Below are 19,230 nucleotides of genomic sequence, written 5' to 3'. Positions count from 1 at the left end.
TCTTTTATGGATCTTGCTTTCGGTATTGTATCTAAGAAATCTTTGCTTAATCCAAGGTCTCAAAGGCTTTCTCCTAGAATTTTCAGTTTTAGGATTTACTTTTTAGGTTTACACTCCATTCTAAGCTAATTCTTCTATGTGGTGTGGGATGCAGGGCCAAGCTCCTCACCCATGCACATGTGAATAAGCAGCTGGTCCAGCCCTGTGTTGAAGACACTTCTTTCTCCATGATATTGCCTTTGTGCCATCTTCAGAAGCATTTGCCCATGTGTGTGGGTTTGTCTGTGGGCATGTGTCTGCCCTTGACCTCCTTATTTTCTTTGACACCAATACTGCAGTCTGGTTTCTCTGGCCTTATAGTAAATCTCAAAGTAGGTCCAAAATGTGCAACTTCGTTTTGTTTCTTCTAAAATGTTTTGCATTTCCATATGGATTTTAGAATCAACATTTCAATTTTCAGAAAGGCCTGTTATTTTTTAAATTGAAATATGGTTGATACACGATATTGTTGGATTCAGGTGTACAACATAGTCATTCGACAATTTTATACATTAATAAATGCTCACCATGGTAAGTGTAGTTACCATCTGTCACCATACAAAGATGTTACAAAGTATTTGACAATGTTCCCTATGCTGTACTTTTTATTCCCATAACAAATTTATTTCATAACCATAAGTGTGTACCTCTATCCTCTTTATTTCACCCACTCCTCCAAGCCCCCGACCCCATGGTAACCATCATTCTATTTTCTGCATTTATGAGACTCTTTCCTTTTTGTTTGTTTGTTTATTAGACTCCACATCTAAGTGAACTCATAGGCCTATGTGTCTTTCTGTTGGGATTGCATTCAACCTATAAATCAGTTGGTAGAGAATCGACATCATAACAGTATTGAGTTCCCATCCCATGAACAAAGACTATCCCTCCACTTACTTACTAGATCTTTTCTAAAATTTTCTCTTGGCAGTGTTTAACAGTTTTCACTGTATAGGTCTTTCATATCTTACAAGATTTACAGCTACTCATGTTTTTTACACAGTTGAAAATGATAATTTAAAAATTCAGTCAGTTTGGTGCTAGTGTGTAGAGGTACCATTCATTTTTGTGTATCTATCTTGTGTATGAAAACCTTGCTAACCTCAATTCTTGTTTATTTGTGGAAACTTGTATCAGATTTTCTACCTAGAGATGTCTGTGTATGAAGCTTTGCCTTAGATGCTGTCTGCCTGCACTGTCTTTGCTTGTTGTCTTGCTCTGCTGGCTCAAGCCACCTGGACAGCCTTGATGAAGGGGTTGGCATTGCTACCTGGTCCACCTCTACGTATGTGCTGTGCTGGCTGGTGGCTTCTCATAGGCAAAGAGGCTTCCCTTGCATTCCTAGTTTGCTGAGAATTTTTATCAGGAATGAGTGTTGGATCGTGTAGGTACATTTTCTGCATCTATGAGATAATTATATGGGATTTTTTTTGTCCATTAATGTGCAAATTACATTATATAGTTTTCAGTTAGTAAACCAACCTTGCAAATCTGAGATAAACCCCAGTTGTCATGATTGCCATTTTGTTGGATTCAATTTGGGAAAATTTGGTAAGAATTTTTTATCTCTGTTATTAAGGGATACTGGTCTGTAGTTTTCTTGTTTTGTAATGTCTTTGTTTAAGATGGATATCCGACATGCTCGCTTCATACTTTGAATTGGAAAGTATTCTTTTACATGTTTTGGAAGAGTGCTTACTGTAGAATTGGTGTTTTTTTCTTAAATGTTTGATAGGATTCTCTGGAGAAATTGTGTGGGCCCCTGGGCTTTCTTTTCTCCTAGATCCAGGTCTATTTTGATGACCACTTCTGAGGGTGAGCATGTCTTTTGAGGAATATTTCTATTTCATGTAAGTTGTCTAATTTATTAACATGAACTTTTTCATAATATTCCCTTATGATTCTTTTAATGTGAGTAGAGCCTGTAGCGAAGTTAGTCTTTCTTCCATGATGGTGGTTAACATATGTCTTTGTTGTGGTGGAGAGCTCTGAGCCCTGTTATCATGGTATCCTGTGACTCAAATCTGCAGGTGATATATTTGACAGATATGACACCAAAAACAAAAGAAGTGCAAAACCAAAAGAGGTCTGAATCAGGCCTGTCCCTGCATTAGCAGACCAGCCTCCTTGTTTGGACAGGGGACTACAGTTGTGGAAGATGTCATCACTGGGTGAGGGGCATGCAGCACCTTCTTGTGAGCTCAAATACAGTCATAATGGAGACAGAAAATGATTTTATTTTGGGGACTTGTAGAAAGGAGAAAGCCATTTGTCCTGAGTTGTAATCTACTTTAAGTTGTTTAAACTATTCGTATTGTTACTTTTATTAGAGGACTTAAAATTCCCTTGTTCTTTAGTTTTGAGACATGTGCCTTGCCTTTTGATAGTCTGTGTTAAGTTATCAAGACTTGTGATAGTTTCCTCCCCATTGTATACAGGTTTCTTAAGTGTGTTGGAGTATATACGATTGATTTGTGGTAATGTTTGTGTTTTATTACCAGTTTTTCCTCTCTTTGCAGCTTTACCTTTAGTCCAAGTGGATGAGAAAGGAGAAAAAGTAAGGCCAAATCAAAATCGCTGTATTGTGATACTTCGGGAAATACCAGAGTCTACCCCTGTGGAGGTGAGTCATTGCTCCTCTGAAGGGCATTTGGACCTTTTCTGTGAGTTTTTTGTTTTGATTTTTTGTTTACATCTGTGTGTGTGTGTGTGTGTGTGTGTGTGTTTTGGGGGATTTATTTTAAAGAATAAATATATATGGTAACACTTTTCCCCAGGACTTACACACTAATGGTTACTGTGTGATTCATTGGTAAGAGTGGTTTTCAGGCTTTTGGGTATCAAGACTCCATCACACACTTACATTAAAGAAATTGCAAGAGTATGTCATAATTTCAATATTTAAAAGTTAAAAGTAAGAAAAGGTTTAAGTGTTTTATTCATTTAAAAATAAGAATAATAAATCCATAAGAATAAAAACATATTTTGTGATAAATAACTTCAAAAGAAGTATTTCATGACCAGAGGAGCATTGTGAAGACTTGCATGAGCACCAGTTACACTGTGGTTGCCTCTTGCTGATGTGCACCAGTGTAGATTCACCCTGGCAAAAAGCAAAGACATCTTTTTTTATGTAAGTGAGGTCTGGAGATCATGATATGAGAGCTCTTAACTAAGGCAGTATTTTAGGAAACCCACAGTATTTGATAGTTGAAGAGTTACAACAAATAGGCTACCTTTGCCACATTGCTTTAAAGTCTGTTACTTATTCAGATGCTTAAACTCAGTTGCACTGTGGACACTGATGGTGGTGCCTAGGGGTGTGAGAAATCTGCACAGAGCACTGATGAGATCGGTTCTCGGCCAAGCCAGGGTGCTCCATGTCTGCCCTGGTCACTCCTGAAGAGCCTGGGAAGCTCAGCCAGTCTGTCTCGGGTCTCCAGGAACAAGCCTGAGGGACACGTGCTTCACACATCCTGAATGCCTTCTCTGTGAGCGGGTAGACGAATGTGTGTGCTGGTTTGCTGAAGAATGCCATTGATGGGAGTGCCACTCAAGGGAGGACCTCAACAAACCTGAGGATAAGAAATCACACATTCTTAAGGATGGCATTGTTCTAACAAGTTTTACTTTTTGTTCAACTTAGGCTATTTTTACCAGTTCTATATTGTAATATGTGAGCAAAAAATTTTTTTCCTCATTTTTTAAATTAAGGTTCTAAATATGAAGGATAAGCACATTTCTTAGTACTAACCTAGATTTCTTTATTAACTCACAGTAATACTGAAAACATAGGTCCTTAGTTTCAAGACTTAAGACATTTATAAAAACTACAACCAAGAAGAATTTTCCTTTAGTTGCAGACATTTATCTTTATATATTTCTGTTCCAAATAGCACACCCCATATTTGCTGTAAAACTTGAATGAGGAAAGTCTTCAGAGAGAAGGTTTAGAGTAAAGGCTATCATAGAAGTTGAAAAAGAAAGGAAAGGGAAAATAGTCCAAACAATGTGAATAAGAAAAGGAGAGTAGAGATCACCCTTCTTCTGGAGCTTAGGACCACCAGCAGCTAGGAGGCCAGAACATTGTTTCTCTTTAAATAGAATCAAGACCTGTCAGTGATTAGAAAATGTTTTAAATTGTAGTTCATTTGGTTATTTGTTTAGTTCTTCTTGAAATGTGCCTTGCCTTTTGATAGTCTGTGTTAAGTTATCAAGACTTGTGATAGTTTCCTCCCCATTGTATACAGGTTTCTTAAGTGTGTTGGAGTACATACGATTGATTTGTGGTAATGTTTGTGTTTTATTACCAGTTTTTCTGGTAATAGTCTTTTATGAAATGAACCTATTTTCCATGGTAATGTTTCTTGCTCTGAACTCTCCATTGTCTGGTATTGATACAGCCATTCCGCTTTCTTTTATTAATGTTAGCTTGGTATGCCATTTCCTGCCCTTTGATGTTTAACCCACTTGTGTCTTTATTAATATTTTTATTTATTTATTTTTATTAAGGTATTTTATGTGAAGGTTTCACATAAAAAAAACAATGTGGTTACTACCTTCACCCCTGTTATCTTATTCCCCCCATACCCCAGTGCAGTCACTACCCATCAGTGTAGCAAGATGCCATAGAGTCACCACTTGCCTTTCTGTGCTACACTGTCTTCCCCCTGGCCCTCCCATGCCATGTGCGTCAATCATAATACCCCTTCTCCCTCCCTCCCTACCCATCCTCCCCGACCCCTCCCGTTTGACAACCGCTAGTCCCTTCCTGGAGTCTGTGAGTCTGTTCTTGTTTTGTTCCTTCAGTTTTGCTTCGTTGTTATACTCCACAAATGAGGGAAATCATTTGGTACTTGTCTTTCTCCACCTGGCTTATTTCACTGAGCATAATACCCTCCAGCTCCATTCATGTTGTTGCAAATTGTAGAATTTGTTTCTTTCTTATGGATGAGTAGTATTCCATTGTGTATATGTACCATATCTTCTTTATCCATTCATCTACTGATGGGCACTTAGGTTGCATCCATATCTTAGCTATTGTAAATAGTGCTGCAATAAACATAGGCGTGCATATGTCTTTCTGAATCTGAGAAATTATATTCTTTGGGTAAATTCCTAGGAGTGGAATTCCTAGGTCAAATGGTATTTCTGTGTTTAGTTTTTTGAAGAACCTATTACTTTCCACAGTGGTTGAATTAGCTTACATTCCCACCAGCAGTGTAGAAGGGTTTCCCTTTCTCCACATTCTCGCCAGCATTTGTTGTTCTTAGTCTTTTCAATACTGGCCATCCTAACTGGTGTGAGGTGATATCTCATTGTGGTTTTTATTTGCATTTCCCTGATAATTAGCGATGTGGAGCATCTTTTCATGTGCCTGTTGGCCATCTGACATTCTTCTTTGGAGAATTGTCTGTTCATATCCTCCACCCGTTTTTTAATCAGGTTATTTGCCTTTTGGGTGTTGAGACATATGAGTTCTTTTTATAATTTGGATGTTAACCCCTTGTCAGATATGTCGTTTACAAATATATTCTCCCATACTGTAGGCTGCCTTTTTGTTCTGTTGATGGTGTGTCCTTTGCTGTACAGAAGCTTTTAAGTTTGATGTAGTCCCATGTGTTCATTTTTGCTTTTGTTTCCCTTGCTCAAGGAGATGCATTCAGAAAAAAGTTGCTCATGTTTATATTCAGGAGATTTATGCCTATGTTATCTTCTAAGAATTTTATGGTTTCATGACTTACATTCAGGTCTTTGATCCATTTTGAGTTTACTTTTGTGTATGGGATTAGACAATAATCCAGTTTCATTCCCTTGCATGTAGCTGTCCAGTTTTGCCAACACCAGCTGTTGAAGAGGCTGTCATTTCCCCATTGTATGTCCATGGCTCCTTTGTTTTATATTAATTGATCATATATACTGGGTATATATCTGGGCTCTCTAGTCTGTTCCATTGGTCTATGGGTCTGTTCTTGTGTCAGTACCAAATTGTCTTGATTACTGTGGCTTTGTAGCAGAGCTTGAAGTCAGGGAGCATAATCTCCCCTGCTTTATTCTTCTTTCTCAGGATTGCTTTGGCTATTCGGGGTCTTTTATGATTCCCTATGAATTTTAGAATTATTTTCTCTAGTTCATTGAAGAATGCTCTTGGTATTTTGATAGGGATTGCATTGAATCTATAGATTGCACTAGGCAGGATGGCCATTTTGACAATGTTAATTCTTCCTACCCATGTGCACAGGATGTGTTTCCATTTAGTGGTATCTTCTTTAATTTCTCTCATGAGTGTCTTGTAGTTTTCAGTGTATAGGTCTTTCACTTCCTTGGTTTGGTTTATTCCTAGGTATTTTATTCTTTTTGATAGAATTTTAAATGGAATTGTTTTCCTGATTTCCCTTTATGTTAGTTCATCATTAGTGTATTGGGAGTGCAACAGATTTCTGTGAATTAATTTTGTATCCTGCAATATGGCTGAATTCAGATGTTAGATCTAGTAATTTTGGAGTGGATTCTTTAGAGTTTTTTATGTACAATATCATGTCATCTGTAAACAGTGACAGTTTAACTTCTTCTTTACCAATCTGGATGCCTTTTATTTATTTGTGTTGTCTGATTGCGATGGTGAGGACCTCCAGAACTATGTGAAATGAAAGTGAAGAGAGTGGGCATCCTTGTCTTGTTCCCAATCTTAAAGGAAAGGCTTTCAGCTTCTTGCTGTTAATTATGATGTTGGCTGTGGGTTTGTCATATATGGCCTTTATTATGTTGAGGTACTTGCCCTCTATACCCATTTTGTTGAGAGTTTTTATCATGAATGGACGTTGAATTTTGTCAAATGATTTTTAGATATCTGTGGAGATGATCATGTGGCTTTTGTCCTTCTTTTTGCTGATGTGGTGGATGATGATGATGGATTTTCTAATATTGTACCATCATTGCATACCTGAAATAAATCCTACTTGATCATGGTGGATGATCTTTTTGATGTATTTTTGAATTTGGTTTGTTAATATTGTGTTGAGTATTTTTGCATCTGTGTTCATCAGGGATATTGGTCTGTAATTTTCTTATTGTGATGTCTTTGCCTTGTTTTGGTATTAGGTGATGCTGGTCTCGTAGAATGAGTTTGGAAGTATTCCCTCCTCTTATACTTTTTGGAAAACTTTAAGGAGAATGGGTATTAGATCCTCACTAAATGTTTGATAAAGTTCAGCAGTGAAGCCATCTGATCCAGAGATTGTGTTCTTAGGTAGTTTTTTGATTACCAGTTCAATTTCATTGCTAGTAATTGGTCTGTTCAGATTTTCTGTTTCTTCTTGGGTCAGCCTTGGAAGGTTGTATTTTTCTAGAAAGTTGTCCATTTCTTCTGGGTTATCCAGTTTGTTAGCATATAATTTTTCATAGTATTCTCTCATAATTCTTTGTATTTCTGTGGTGTCCATTGTGATTTTTCATTTCTCATTTCTGATTGTTTATGTATGTAGACTTTTTTTCTTGATAAGTCTGGCTAGGGGTTTATCTATTTTGTTTATTTTCTCAAAGAACTAGCTTCTGCTTTCATTGATTCTTTCTATTATTTTATTCTTCTTGATTTTATTTATTTATGCTCTAATCTTTATTATGTCCCTCCTTGTATTGACTTTGTGCCTCATTTGTTCGTCTTTTTCTTATTTCATTAATTGTGAGTTTAGACTGTTCATATGGGATTGTTCTTCTTTTCTGAGGTAGGCCTGTATTGCAATATACTTCCCTCTTAGCATGGCCTGTGCTGCGTCCCACAGATTTTTTGCGTTGTTGAATTATTGTTGTCTTTTGTCTCCATATATTGATTGATCTGTTTTTATTTGGTCATTGATCCATTGATTATTTAGGAGCATGTTGTTAAGCCTCCATGTGTTTGTAGGCTTTTTCATTTTCTTTGCATAATTTATTTCTAGTTTCATACCTGTGTGTTCTGAGAAGCTGGTTGGTACAATTTCAGTCTTTTTGAATTTATTGAGGCTCTTTTTGTGGCCTAGTATGTATTCTATTCTGGAAAATGTTCCATGTGCACTTGAGAAGAATGTGTATCCTGCTGCATTTGGGTGTAGACTTCTGTAAATATCTGTTAGGTCCATCTGTTCTAATGTGTTGTTCAGTACCTGTCTCCTTACTTATTTTCTGTCTGGTTGATCTGTCCTTTGGAGTGAGTGGAGTGTTGAAGTCTCTAAGAATGAATGCATTGCATTCTATTTCCCCTTTTAATTCTGTTAGTATTCATTTTATGTATGTAGGTGCTCCTCTGTTGGGTGCATAGATATTTTTTTTTCCAGTTCACAGTATATTTTATTATATTGCTGGAAAAATAAGCATGCAGTATTTTAAACATTACATGAAACACTTCAGTGACTATTATGATTCTGTTGCATTATTCTGATATGTAATTTGTAAGTTTGAGACAAAAAATTCATTTTTGCTATTTTATGTTAAAATTCAGATGGTCAACATTGTTTTCAAGAAAAGAGAAGCACTCTCTCCCTTTAGGTCATGCCTGTGTAGCAGTCAATCACAAGTCCTGTCTTACCATAGGAACACAGTTCTGTCTGAGCCTGTTATGATCCTCTCTTCATGGACATTGCACTGTATTCACTACCGATATATGAGTCAAGCCTAGCAGTCAGTACCTGAAAAGACTCTCTCTTAGGTTGAGTTGTCCATATCAAAGGATATGGGTCTGTTGCTGCCAGCAGCCATCTGGTCCACTTGGGAAGAGGGCCTGAGCATAAGCGAGCAAGGCAAAGTGAGGAGAGAAGCTGTACTTAGGATATTTCAGGTCCATAATCCAGATCTCCCAATTACATTAACCAATAAAGGCCTTTTTGCTTATGCTTATTTGTGTTGAATTTTTGTCACTCACAATAGGACATAATTTTTTTTCTTCCAAAGCTTTATTAGTTTTCTTTTGATATACATTTATGGTCAACTTGGAATTAATGTTCATATATGTGTGAAGTAGGGTGTGTGTGTTAGTTCATTTATTTTTTAAAAAATTATACAACCATTCAAAAACATTATTTAAAAGACCCAATGATCTGACATTTGTTAAACTTCCTGTGTTCATATGAGCATGAGTTTGCTTCTCTGCTCCCTTCTCCGATCTGTAGGTTTAATCTGCCCATTTTGTGTCAATGCTGCACTGTCTTGATCACAGTAGGTTTATAATAATTCTTGATATCGGGTGCATAGATAATTTATAATGGTTATATCCTCTTGTTGGATTGGCCCCTTTATGTAATGTCCATCTTTGTCTCTTGTGACTTTCTTTGTTTTAAAGTCTGTTTTGTCTGAGACAAATACTGCAACACCTGCTTTTTTCTCCCTATTAGTCGCATGAAATATCTTTTTCCATCACTTCACTTTTAGTCTTTGTATGTCTTTGGGTTTGAAGTGAGTCTCTTGTAGGCAGCATATAGTTGGGTCTTGTTTTTTTATCCATTCAGTGACTCTGTGTCTTTTGATTGGTGCCTTCAGACCATTTACGTTTAGGGTGATTATCAATAGGTATGTACGTATTGCCTTTGCAGGCTTTAGATTCATAGTTACCAAAGGTTCAAGGGTAACTTCCTTACTATCTAAGAGTCTAACTAACTTAGTATGCTATTACAAACACAATCTAAAGGGTCCCCCCCCCGCTTTTTTTCCTTCTCCATTCTTTATATATTAGGTATTATGTTCTGTACTCTTTGTCTCCTTTTATTGCCTCTGGTGACAGCTCTGTAACCTTAGGAACACTTCCATCTATAGCAGTTCCTCCAAAATACACTGTAGAGATGGTTTGTGGGAGCTAAATTCCCTCAGCTTTTGCTTATCTGGAAATTGTTTAATCCCTCCTTCAAATTTAAATGATAATGTTGCTGGGTAAAGTAGTCTTGGTTTGAGGCCCTTCTGCTTCATTGCATTAAATATATCATGCCAGTCCCTTCTGGCCTGTAAGGTTTTTGCTGAGAAGTCTGAGATAGCCTGCATGCTTTTCCATTGTATGTGATCTTATTTCTCTCTGGCTGCTTTTAACAGTCTGTCCTTATCCTTGATCTTTGCCATTTTAATTATTATATGTCTTGGTGGTGTTGTCCTTGGGTCCCTTGTGTTGGAGATCTGTGCACCTCCATGGCCTGAGAGACTGTCTCCTTCCCCAGATTGGGAAAGTTTTCAACAATTACTTACTCAGAGACACTTTCTATCCCTTTTTCTCTCTCTTCTTCTGGTACCCCTATAATGTGAATAATGTTCTGTTTGGATTGGTCACACAGTTCTCTCAGTCTTCTTTCATTCCTAGAGATCCCTTTTTCTCTCTGTGCCTCAGCTTCGTTGTATTTTTCCCTAGTTTGTATTTCATTTATCGTCTCCTCCACCGTATCTAATCTGCTTTTAATATACCTTCCATTGTGCTCTTCTATGAATGGATCACCATCCTAAATTCATTCCTGAGTTCTTGAATATTTTTCTGTACCTCCATGAGCATCTTTATGATATTTATTTTGAAATATCTTTCAGGAAGATTTATGTAATTCAATCTCACTCAGTCCTTTCTCTGGTGTTGAGATTTTGCTTTGAACCAGGTTCCTTTGACGTTTCATATTTGTATGTGGCACCCAGAAGCTATTCTCTCTGGAGCTACTCAGCCCCTGGAGTGATGTCGGGGGGTTGCATGGGAGTGGTGCTGGTGCCTGGAGGGAGGAAAGAGTTGTTTCCTGTTTCCTTGCTGCTATGCCTGTCTCCCCTGCCAGAACCAGTGGGCCGAACACACAGGTGTAAGCCTCTGTGCTTTGTGTTTGTAGCTGTCATAGGCAGGGATTCCCTCTGACTGGCCTGATGCCAGGGCAGGGGCTGCCGGTTTGGAAGCCAGGTGCAGGCTAGCTGGGAGGAAGACACAGCAAGCAGCCTATCATGGTGGGGGGCCTTGGAGCTGCATAGCCAGCCAAGGGGATGAAGCACCTGAAGATCGTTTAAGTTCCCAACCTGCTGGGCAGAGTGCACCTTTTTGTCTACCTGTCCTTTCTCCTGAGCAGTAAGCTCTTTGCAATCCTTGCCCCTTTAGCAGCCCTCTCGCTGTTGGGAAGTCTCTCAGACTGCCCATCCATATCAGCCAGATATGAATTCCTTTTTTCCACAAGTAGCTGGAATCTCTGGTCTCCAGGTATTCTGCCTGTCTTAGCTTTCCAATACCGCTCATCAACAGAGCACCATGAAATGTAGGTTTGTGCTCCTAGAGTGGATCTCCAGGGCTTGGTGTTCAGCAGTCCCAGGCCTCCACTCCCTCCCCGCTCTGTTTCTCTTCCTCCTTCCAGGGAGCTGGGGTGGGGGAAGGGTTTGGGTTTTGCTGGGTCACAGCTTTGGTACATTACCCTGTTCCATGAGGTCTGCTCTTTTCTCCAGATGTATGCAGTCTGGTGCAGCATTCTTTCCTCTTGCTCTTTCAGGGTTAGTTGTAATAATTATGTTTTCGTATTATATGTGGTTTTAGGAGGAGGTCTCTGTCTCACCTCTCACACTGCCATGTTTAATCCAATCCCCCACTTGTGTCTTTATATTTAAAGTGGACTTCTAGTAAGCAGCTTAGAGTTGAGTCCTGGTTTTCTTAACAAGTCCAGAACTCTCCACATTTTAATTGGGGAGTTTAGACCATTTACATTTAATGCACTTGGGTTTTAACTTCCCAATCTTGCAGCTTGTTTTCTTTGTGTCTCTACTGTTGTTTGCTTTCTTTTTTTTTAATCCCTTCCTTTTGGATTAAATGAGTATTTTTATTTACTTTTTTGGCTTGTTAGATACAAGTCTTTTGTTTTAGTGGTTGCCATAGGGTTTGTAGTAATTTAATGTCACCTTTAATTACTATGGTACCCCTTCTTTTCGTCTTTCAGAAATATTCCTCCGTGTGCCCACTGTGTCCTATTGTCATACATTTTAATTCTGTGAAGTCATAAACCGCACACTATCTTATATTTGCTTTCAACACATAAGTTTTCTTTCAAGGAGACAAAACGTAAGAAAATGTACTTTATATGTGTCTAGTTCTTGCCAATTACAGTGCTTTCTATAGTTTGCTGACCGTAGACCTCCACCTGGCATCACCTCTTTCAGAGGATCCCTGTCATACTTCTTGTGGTACAGGTCTCCTGTAATGAATTGTTTGAGCTTTTGTATGTTTGAGAAAATCTTTATTTCACCTTTATTTATGGAAGATATGTTTTCTGGGTATAAAATGTTGTATTGGCAGGGTTGTTTTTCTTCCTTTATTTTAAAGATGTTCTCTGTGCTGGTGTGCAATGTTCTGAGGATAAATCTGCTATTTCTGTCATCATCGCTCTGCATGTAATGAGTATGCCCCTTATCTTTCAGCTTTGAAGATTTTGTCACTGGTTTTAAGCAATTTAATTGTGATGTGCCTTGATACAGCTTTCAGGTTTCTTGTACTTGAAGTTTACAGAGCCGTTATTTCTTCAAATGTTTTTCCTCTTCTCTTCTTTTCTTCTGAGTGTCTCTGACTAGCTATTAGTCCTGTTTAGTGTATTTTTCATTTCAGACATTATGGATCTCCATTTCTTCTGTTTTCTAACTTTTCCATGTCTCTATTTGGCATGCTCAGTCTTTTTGAATATAGAATATCTATCCAGTAACTATTTTCATGTCTTTGCCTACTGATTTTGTCATCTGTATTATTTCTCGGTCTAATTTGATTTTTATCCTTTTAGGTCATATTTTTCTGTTTCTTTGTGTGCCTGGTAAAGTTGGAATGGGTGCCAGGCATTGTGGGTTTCCTTTTATTGGTTACTGAGTCTTTGTGTTCCTCCTGTGATGTTGTCGAACTTTGTTCTGAAGTTCATCTGGCCCATCAGAAGCCTTGCCAGGCAGGCATGGAGCTGCATATCCTGGGGCTGCATCTTACCCACACCGAGGCAGTGCCCTTTTGCATGCTCAGCCAGGTGTTCTGTGAGAGAGGAATGTTTTCCACTCTGCCTGCTGGGCTCTGGATATTCCCTCTAATTGTTTCAGATGGTGTGTCCTGCATGCTGAGCCCTCGCCTCACTGTTCCTCTCAGAGATGGCCTGAGGTCTGCTCTCACAAAACTGTTATTTCATGTATTTTGTCTTTTGTTTTTAATTGTTTCGTGTGGGAGGGTAAATCTGGTCCATCTCATCCAGAGCAAGAGTCCACCTAATGTTAAATTTCTTAAGTTACCTCCCCTCCCACTAAATTGTGTGGTTCTCAGCCTTCTGGTAAAATGGAATGAAATTTTCACATTAATTTATCTCAGGGCATCTTGGGAGTAGGGAAAGCTGTTAGTAAGTTGCAGGCTGATCATCCTATGGCAAGGGGATCCTAATTGTGGAAGCCATACTTAACTCCTCAACCATTTTGACAGAAAGGTTTACTGGACATCGCTATGTTGGACTCTTCATCTCAGAGTAAGCATCATTTTTATTTGGTGAGGACAGTAAGTGGCATTGTTAAGAATTAATTTTGTAACCTCTCTATTGTCTATAGGACGTAGAAGCATTATTCAAAGGAGATAATTTACCGAAATTCATAAACTGTGAATTTGCCTATAATGATAATTGGTTTATTACATTTGAAACAGAAGCTGATGCACAACAGGTAAGCTTTTTCCACCACCTCAGTTTACCATTACTTAAGAGTTAGCACATAGTGGGACTAAATTTGGGCATTGAGATTACTTTGCATTGTCGTGTTAAGTTTGAATAGGAAGTGCAGAGGAAATATAATGTAGAAACTTAAGTAGGTGTGTTGTGTAGAGACAGTTTTGGTAGCAATATGAAAAGCATATGACACTAGTTTCTATGGACGTATAGTCCAGGCAGCCTAGGAAGATGGGTTCTGTTCTTATGTTGGGGCAGAAAAAGGTCTTAATATTTGGAAAGTGCTCTGGGAAATTTGAACCTAACCTGACCTTTGACTAAACATTATTGTGTGTTATAAGCTACTTGAAGAGGCACCCAAAAATTCAGGAGACATGGAGTTAGGATGGTTTCCCTGCCCTGTAAGGAAGGGTCTGGTTTGAGGGAGATAATAGCATGCACAAGGGAATGTGGGTGTGGTGCAAAGTGTTAAATGGTGTGGGCCCACAAGACAGTCTGCAAGGGCATTGTGACTAGGGGGGTGGGGGGTGGGGCTATGGCAGGAGGTGCAATTGCGTGTGTGCAATGGAGTGCTGAGGCCTCCAGGTTGAGAGCCTTCAGAGCTGCTCAGGGAACTTGGAGAAGAATACTGTGATCCTGATCTTTCCATTTCAAATACGGGTTCTTACTAGGAGCCCAGTATGGTTTTCCCCTAGGTTAAGATTCTTAGCCTCTTGGTCTAGGAGGCTTTTACAGGATCTTTTAGTACTTAAAATTGTACACCAGTGTTGATGAGACTTTTGGGTGGAGTTTCCATAGCTCCAACCAGGTTCCTTTGAGGAATCTGTGACACAGATGTTAAGGATCACTGCTTTAGGACCTGCCCACCACATTGTAACTACAGTTCCTCATTTGAGGTATTGATGGTCAGCTCATGTTACTTAAACAAGATTGACGCATGGATTTTGGGTGATTTTTGCCCTCAGGCTTACAAATACCTGCGAGAAGAAGTCAAAACTTTTCAAGGAAAACCAATTAAGGTAAGCGAGATCATTGGTTATACCTTCTTGATTTGCACACCAGTATTTGTAAGTGTTCTGACAGACACTTCTCCGTCTCCAACAGGCACGGATAAAAGCAAAGGCAATAGCTATAAATACATTCTTGCCAAAGAACGGATTCCGGCCCGTGGATGTGAGCCTCTACACGCAGCAGCGCTTCACAGCATCATTTTACTTACCGCCCATCTACAGCCCCCAGCAGCAGTTTCCCCTGTACAGCCTCATTGCCCCACAGACATGGTCAGCAACACATAGCTATCTCGACCCCCCATTGGTGAGTGTGCCTTCACTTGGAGTTGGGTGACAGGAAGGTATGGTGTGGACGCTGCACCAGGTACTGTGATGGGTAAAGACCTTCATCTAATCAGGGAACCAGGTAGGGTTGCAGTTTGCACAGTGAAGCAGACCTTCAAGGTAGATTACACAGTAGATACGTGTGGAGCCACGTGCATTAACAAACCATCAGACGCTGTCGTCTCAGTCCCTTGCCCAGTTTGCTGCCCTCCTGTCTAGCATTTCCTTTCCTTGTAAATCACAGCACATGACGTGAATGGAGGATTGCAGGTTTCCTCGTGAGCACAGGGGATGCTTTTCAGGGATAAGAGGTGGTTTAATAGGCTTCTTTCTTATAGTCAAAGACAAGTAGGGGACATGCTGTCCTATAAGGTTTATTTCTCCCACCAGCCCCACAGTTGGTTGGCAGGATTATTTTTTGCAGGCTTTGAACTGCGTTAAGGCCTGTGGTGGGATGGATAGATGTATAACAGATCCAGTTACTTCCTCACGCTATGCTGCTGTAGATGTTAGCCCACATGGGCTCTGGCTTGGCACTGGCATGAGTTTGATAGAGTGTGTGGATGTGATAATCTGGGCTTCTCTGCAGTAGGAAAGGAAGTGGTCATTCCACTCCCACCCTGGATGGGAGGTTTGCCTGGGGTTGCAAAGCAACTTTAATTGGCACTAGAGGAATAGGTTTCAGAAAGCAAAAACTGCAGTAGTCACTTTGAGGACAGGCCGTAGCTGTGGACCTCATCAAGGGAAGGCAGGACACCCCATCAGCCGTGCGTTGCTCAGTGGTGGCAGGCTCCAGTGGTGGGGTATCACCTGGGGCTCTCATTCCCACTGATGGGTGGCAAGAGGGTGAACTTGAGAGAAGGTGGGTTGACTCAGGCCAGAAGGTCAGTGCCTTGTATGCCCTAGAATGTCCACGAAAGAGCACACAGGTCTGGAGAAGACAAATATGTCAACATGGCGTGGATGGAGTTCCATGAAATCTACAGCCAGGTTTATCAGACCTATGTGGTCATCAAGATGAGCTCATCAGAAGGTGAGGAGGGGAAGGACATGGAGTGAGAGGGTGTGCACAGAGGCACTAGGTAGGTGTGGGTGGTGAGTGTGGTGAGCAAGCATGGGGGCAGGCCCTGGGGAAACACGAGGTGAGTTCTACCAGGCAGGGCCTGTAGGGAGGCCGTGGGATGTGCGCAGGCAGCTGGGAGAGGGCTGAGTCAGGAGAGGTCACCACAGGTGGGCTCCCTCAGGGACCAGAACTGCTTAGGGAGGAACTGGTGGAAGAGGGGCTGACTTTCACAGTAGCTTCTGTCTCTTACTGTGCTCTTTCAAAATGACTAGTACATTCTGTAGAGAATCCCTTGTGGTGTGATGGGTATATTACCTGTAGAGGTACACACTAGCCATGAGTTAGTAGGCCAGGGGGAGCCTTGCAGGATGGCCATGCACTCCTGCAGGGGGCAGTGTCTCTGGCAGATGCAGCAGCCCACGTGTGTGTGCCTGTCTCTTCTGCTTGAATTAAGTTGCCTTCCTGACTTGTCCCTTGACATTTGTCCCTGACCAGAGCTATCTGGCCATTTGGGATGGTCTCTCTCATCCTGGTTTGTGGGGTGAGGCCCTTTTGCTTGCTCTCAAACACACTGTCATTTTGAGCAGAAGTTGGGAGAAATTCAAGTTGTATTGAATTACTGTGTAAGTTGTATTGAATTACTGTGTTAGCAATCAGCATATATTTACACTTAGAACAAAGGTTCCCCAATACCAGAATTCTTAATGTAGAAGAACATGTATGAAACAATTCATCTCAGTTGGTCTTCAGAATCCCTTGTGTTGTGTGATGGGTATATTTTTGAGTAGTTTGGCTCTGACCAGCTGTAGAGTTTGTCAGTGCTGTGGACCTTCCCACAAGTTCTGTGTTTCTCTCTCCAGAGTTTGCTTTTTGCTGGTCACAAATACTTTCTTAAATTAGACAACAGTTTTATTTAAAGCTGTCTTCTATCAGAGCTTCCAAGTAGCTCTGGTTAACAGAATTGCTTGCTTTTTCTCATTTCCTTTTTTTTTTTTTTTCCCTTTCTTCCAAACCAGGAGGGGCCTGTACATAGCCTCAGTTTAGGGTGGAGATGGGAAGGGATGGATCAGGATTAAATGCCTTGAAACCTGCTGAAGATTGTCATCAACGTAGAAAGTGTTTAGAACCCTGTGTTCCAAACCCTCTTCATTTTTTTTTTAAACTGCTTCAACACTAAGTTTTATCTTGTTTTTGTCTGTGCCTTGCCTACATTTTAAAAAATAGTTGGCTGATATTTATTCTGTACTTAATCTTTTTAACTTTTTAAGATTATAATTAGGGTTATGTCTTTTAAGGGCACTGTAGCCCTTTTAAATTCTCTTCTGAATCATATGTCAGTGTATTTATATGAAGTGTATCATCTTAAATTGTGATTGGGGAATACTTATTAATGATCTGAATATATCCTGGTACTCAGAGCAAGACTTGCATGGAGGTGAAGGTCAAAAAGGCTGTCACAGGCTATGAGCGCGTAATAGGTACAGAAATGTCCCTGCAATGGAGAAGGGATAGTGAGCCACTGAGTTCTCACCAGTCACGGACATGGTGTTACCAGTACAGCTGGGACAAGCGGTACTCAAAGCAGCTCAGGTTCTGGGCCTGTGCCGAGGTCTAGGGGTCTTAAGTAGCACTTCCCTCCAGGCTAGTTGCCACATGTGTAAGTTGGCTTCCCATGTGCTGTTCTGAGGATCAGCTGATGCAGCCCAGAAAAGGGTCTTAGCCCCAACTGGGCTCAAGTAATACTGAGCACTAGTAATGATCACACACAGTGCTCTTTGCAACCTTGGAATATTTTAAGTATAAAATAGAACATCACCATTCAACAAGTTAAGAAACAACCCAGGTCACCACAGGATGCAGGGTTGACCAACTCAGAGTCTGTGTATGGCTTGTTGACCTGTTTGTTTTTAATGAATCTAGGTAACTCCATTTCCAAATACTGGATTTATAAATGGGTTTACGTCTCCAACCTTCAAACCTGCAGCATCTCCTCTGACTTCACTCAGACAGTGCCCTCCAAGAAGCAGGCAAGTTCCATTAGTGATTAGAACGCTGTTATGATAAGAGGCACCACCACATTGGACACTTGCAAAAGGAAAGCAAATCAAAATGTGTTAAACCTGGGTAGTCCTCACTGTACATAAGGCACATTTGTATGTGGGAAGGGTCTCTTCTGACAGTCTCCAATATATTTAACTACTAGGAGTGTTCATCAGAGGCAAAACTACTCAGTGTAGAATCACTTACTGTGAGGCTTAAACCCAGAATGTGTGCATTAGTACATAAAGGACAGAGTCTCTCCAGACAAAAGCTTCTGGGGCAGCTTGCAGCTTGCATGTGTGCGTTCCTGCTTTTAATTTGGACCTGGACTGTAGCTGAACAGAACACTGACACTTTATTTGCAGATTTGCATTATCAGACATATGTGGTAGCTGTTCTAAATAGCATTTTTTATAGTTTTCTAATTAGCAAATTTTAGCTTAGACATTCCTGTATTAATATGCTTATTTTGTAATGCTGTGATCGTTTTATTACTTAGCGTATACAAACATTCTATTTACAGGAATCCTAGTAAATCCCACCTACGCCATGCCATTCCCAGTGCAGAAAGACCTGGACTGTTGGAGAGCCCTTCCATATTTAACTTCACTGCAGATCGGTTAATTAATGGTGTGCGGAGTCCACAGACAAGGCAGACAAGTCAGCCTAGAACCCGGATACAGAACCCACCAACCTTTGCCAAGAGAGAGGCAGGAAGTGGACGGGTGGAACAGAGCAGTCTTGAGTCCTCTCCTGGTTTAGGTAGAGGAAGGTGAGTTACAATTTTTGTTGAGCATGTACCATGTGTCTACATGGTAAACTCAATATTTTCAGATACTATTAATTAAGATGTGTCTTATGATCATTATTTTCAAATACATCACAAAAGATCTGATTGAAGGCTACAACGTTCAAAAGGGTTACTTTTAAAGCAGAGACCAAATTGGTTTCCTCTTTTAATACTGCAAAGTAGTTCCGTGTGAAGGGTAGATGGAACCTACTTCTCTGTGTCAGGGCACAGTCACTACTTGTGGAGAAGTGTGTGGAGAGCTCAGCAAGTGCCAGACTCTGCTCCCTGCAGACCTGAGGCCCCCACCCACCTGCACCTGCTCACATA

At 40.2% G+C, this 19,230-nt stretch overlaps 1 protein-coding gene across 3 annotated transcripts in view; it reads left to right on the top strand.

Moving 5' to 3' along the window:
- The window catches only part of LARP4B (La ribonucleoprotein 4B), a 141,642-nt gene that overhangs the window by 106,180 nt on the left and 16,232 nt on the right, over positions 1–19,230 (top strand). For all 3 annotated transcript variants that reach the window (XM_057498103.1, XM_057498102.1, XM_057498101.1), the window contains 6 exons: positions 2,559–2,662; positions 13,564–13,674; positions 14,642–14,695; positions 14,781–14,990; positions 17,994–18,100; positions 18,637–18,885. In XM_057498103.1, coding sequence (XP_057354086.1) covers positions 2,559–2,662; positions 13,564–13,674; positions 14,642–14,695; positions 14,781–14,990; positions 17,994–18,100; positions 18,637–18,885 — 835 coding nt within the window. The remainder of the gene's footprint in view (positions 1–2,558; positions 2,663–13,563; positions 13,675–14,641; positions 14,696–14,780; positions 14,991–17,993; positions 18,101–18,636; positions 18,886–19,230) is intronic.

The sequence above is a fragment of the Manis pentadactyla genome, chromosome 3 (assembly GCF_030020395.1).
Source record: "Manis pentadactyla isolate mManPen7 chromosome 3, mManPen7.hap1, whole genome shotgun sequence".
Lineage (NCBI taxonomy): Eukaryota > Metazoa > Chordata > Mammalia > Pholidota > Manidae > Manis > Manis pentadactyla.
The sequence above is the reverse complement of the archived record's forward strand: the minus strand, read 5'-3'. Positions and strand labels throughout refer to the sequence as shown.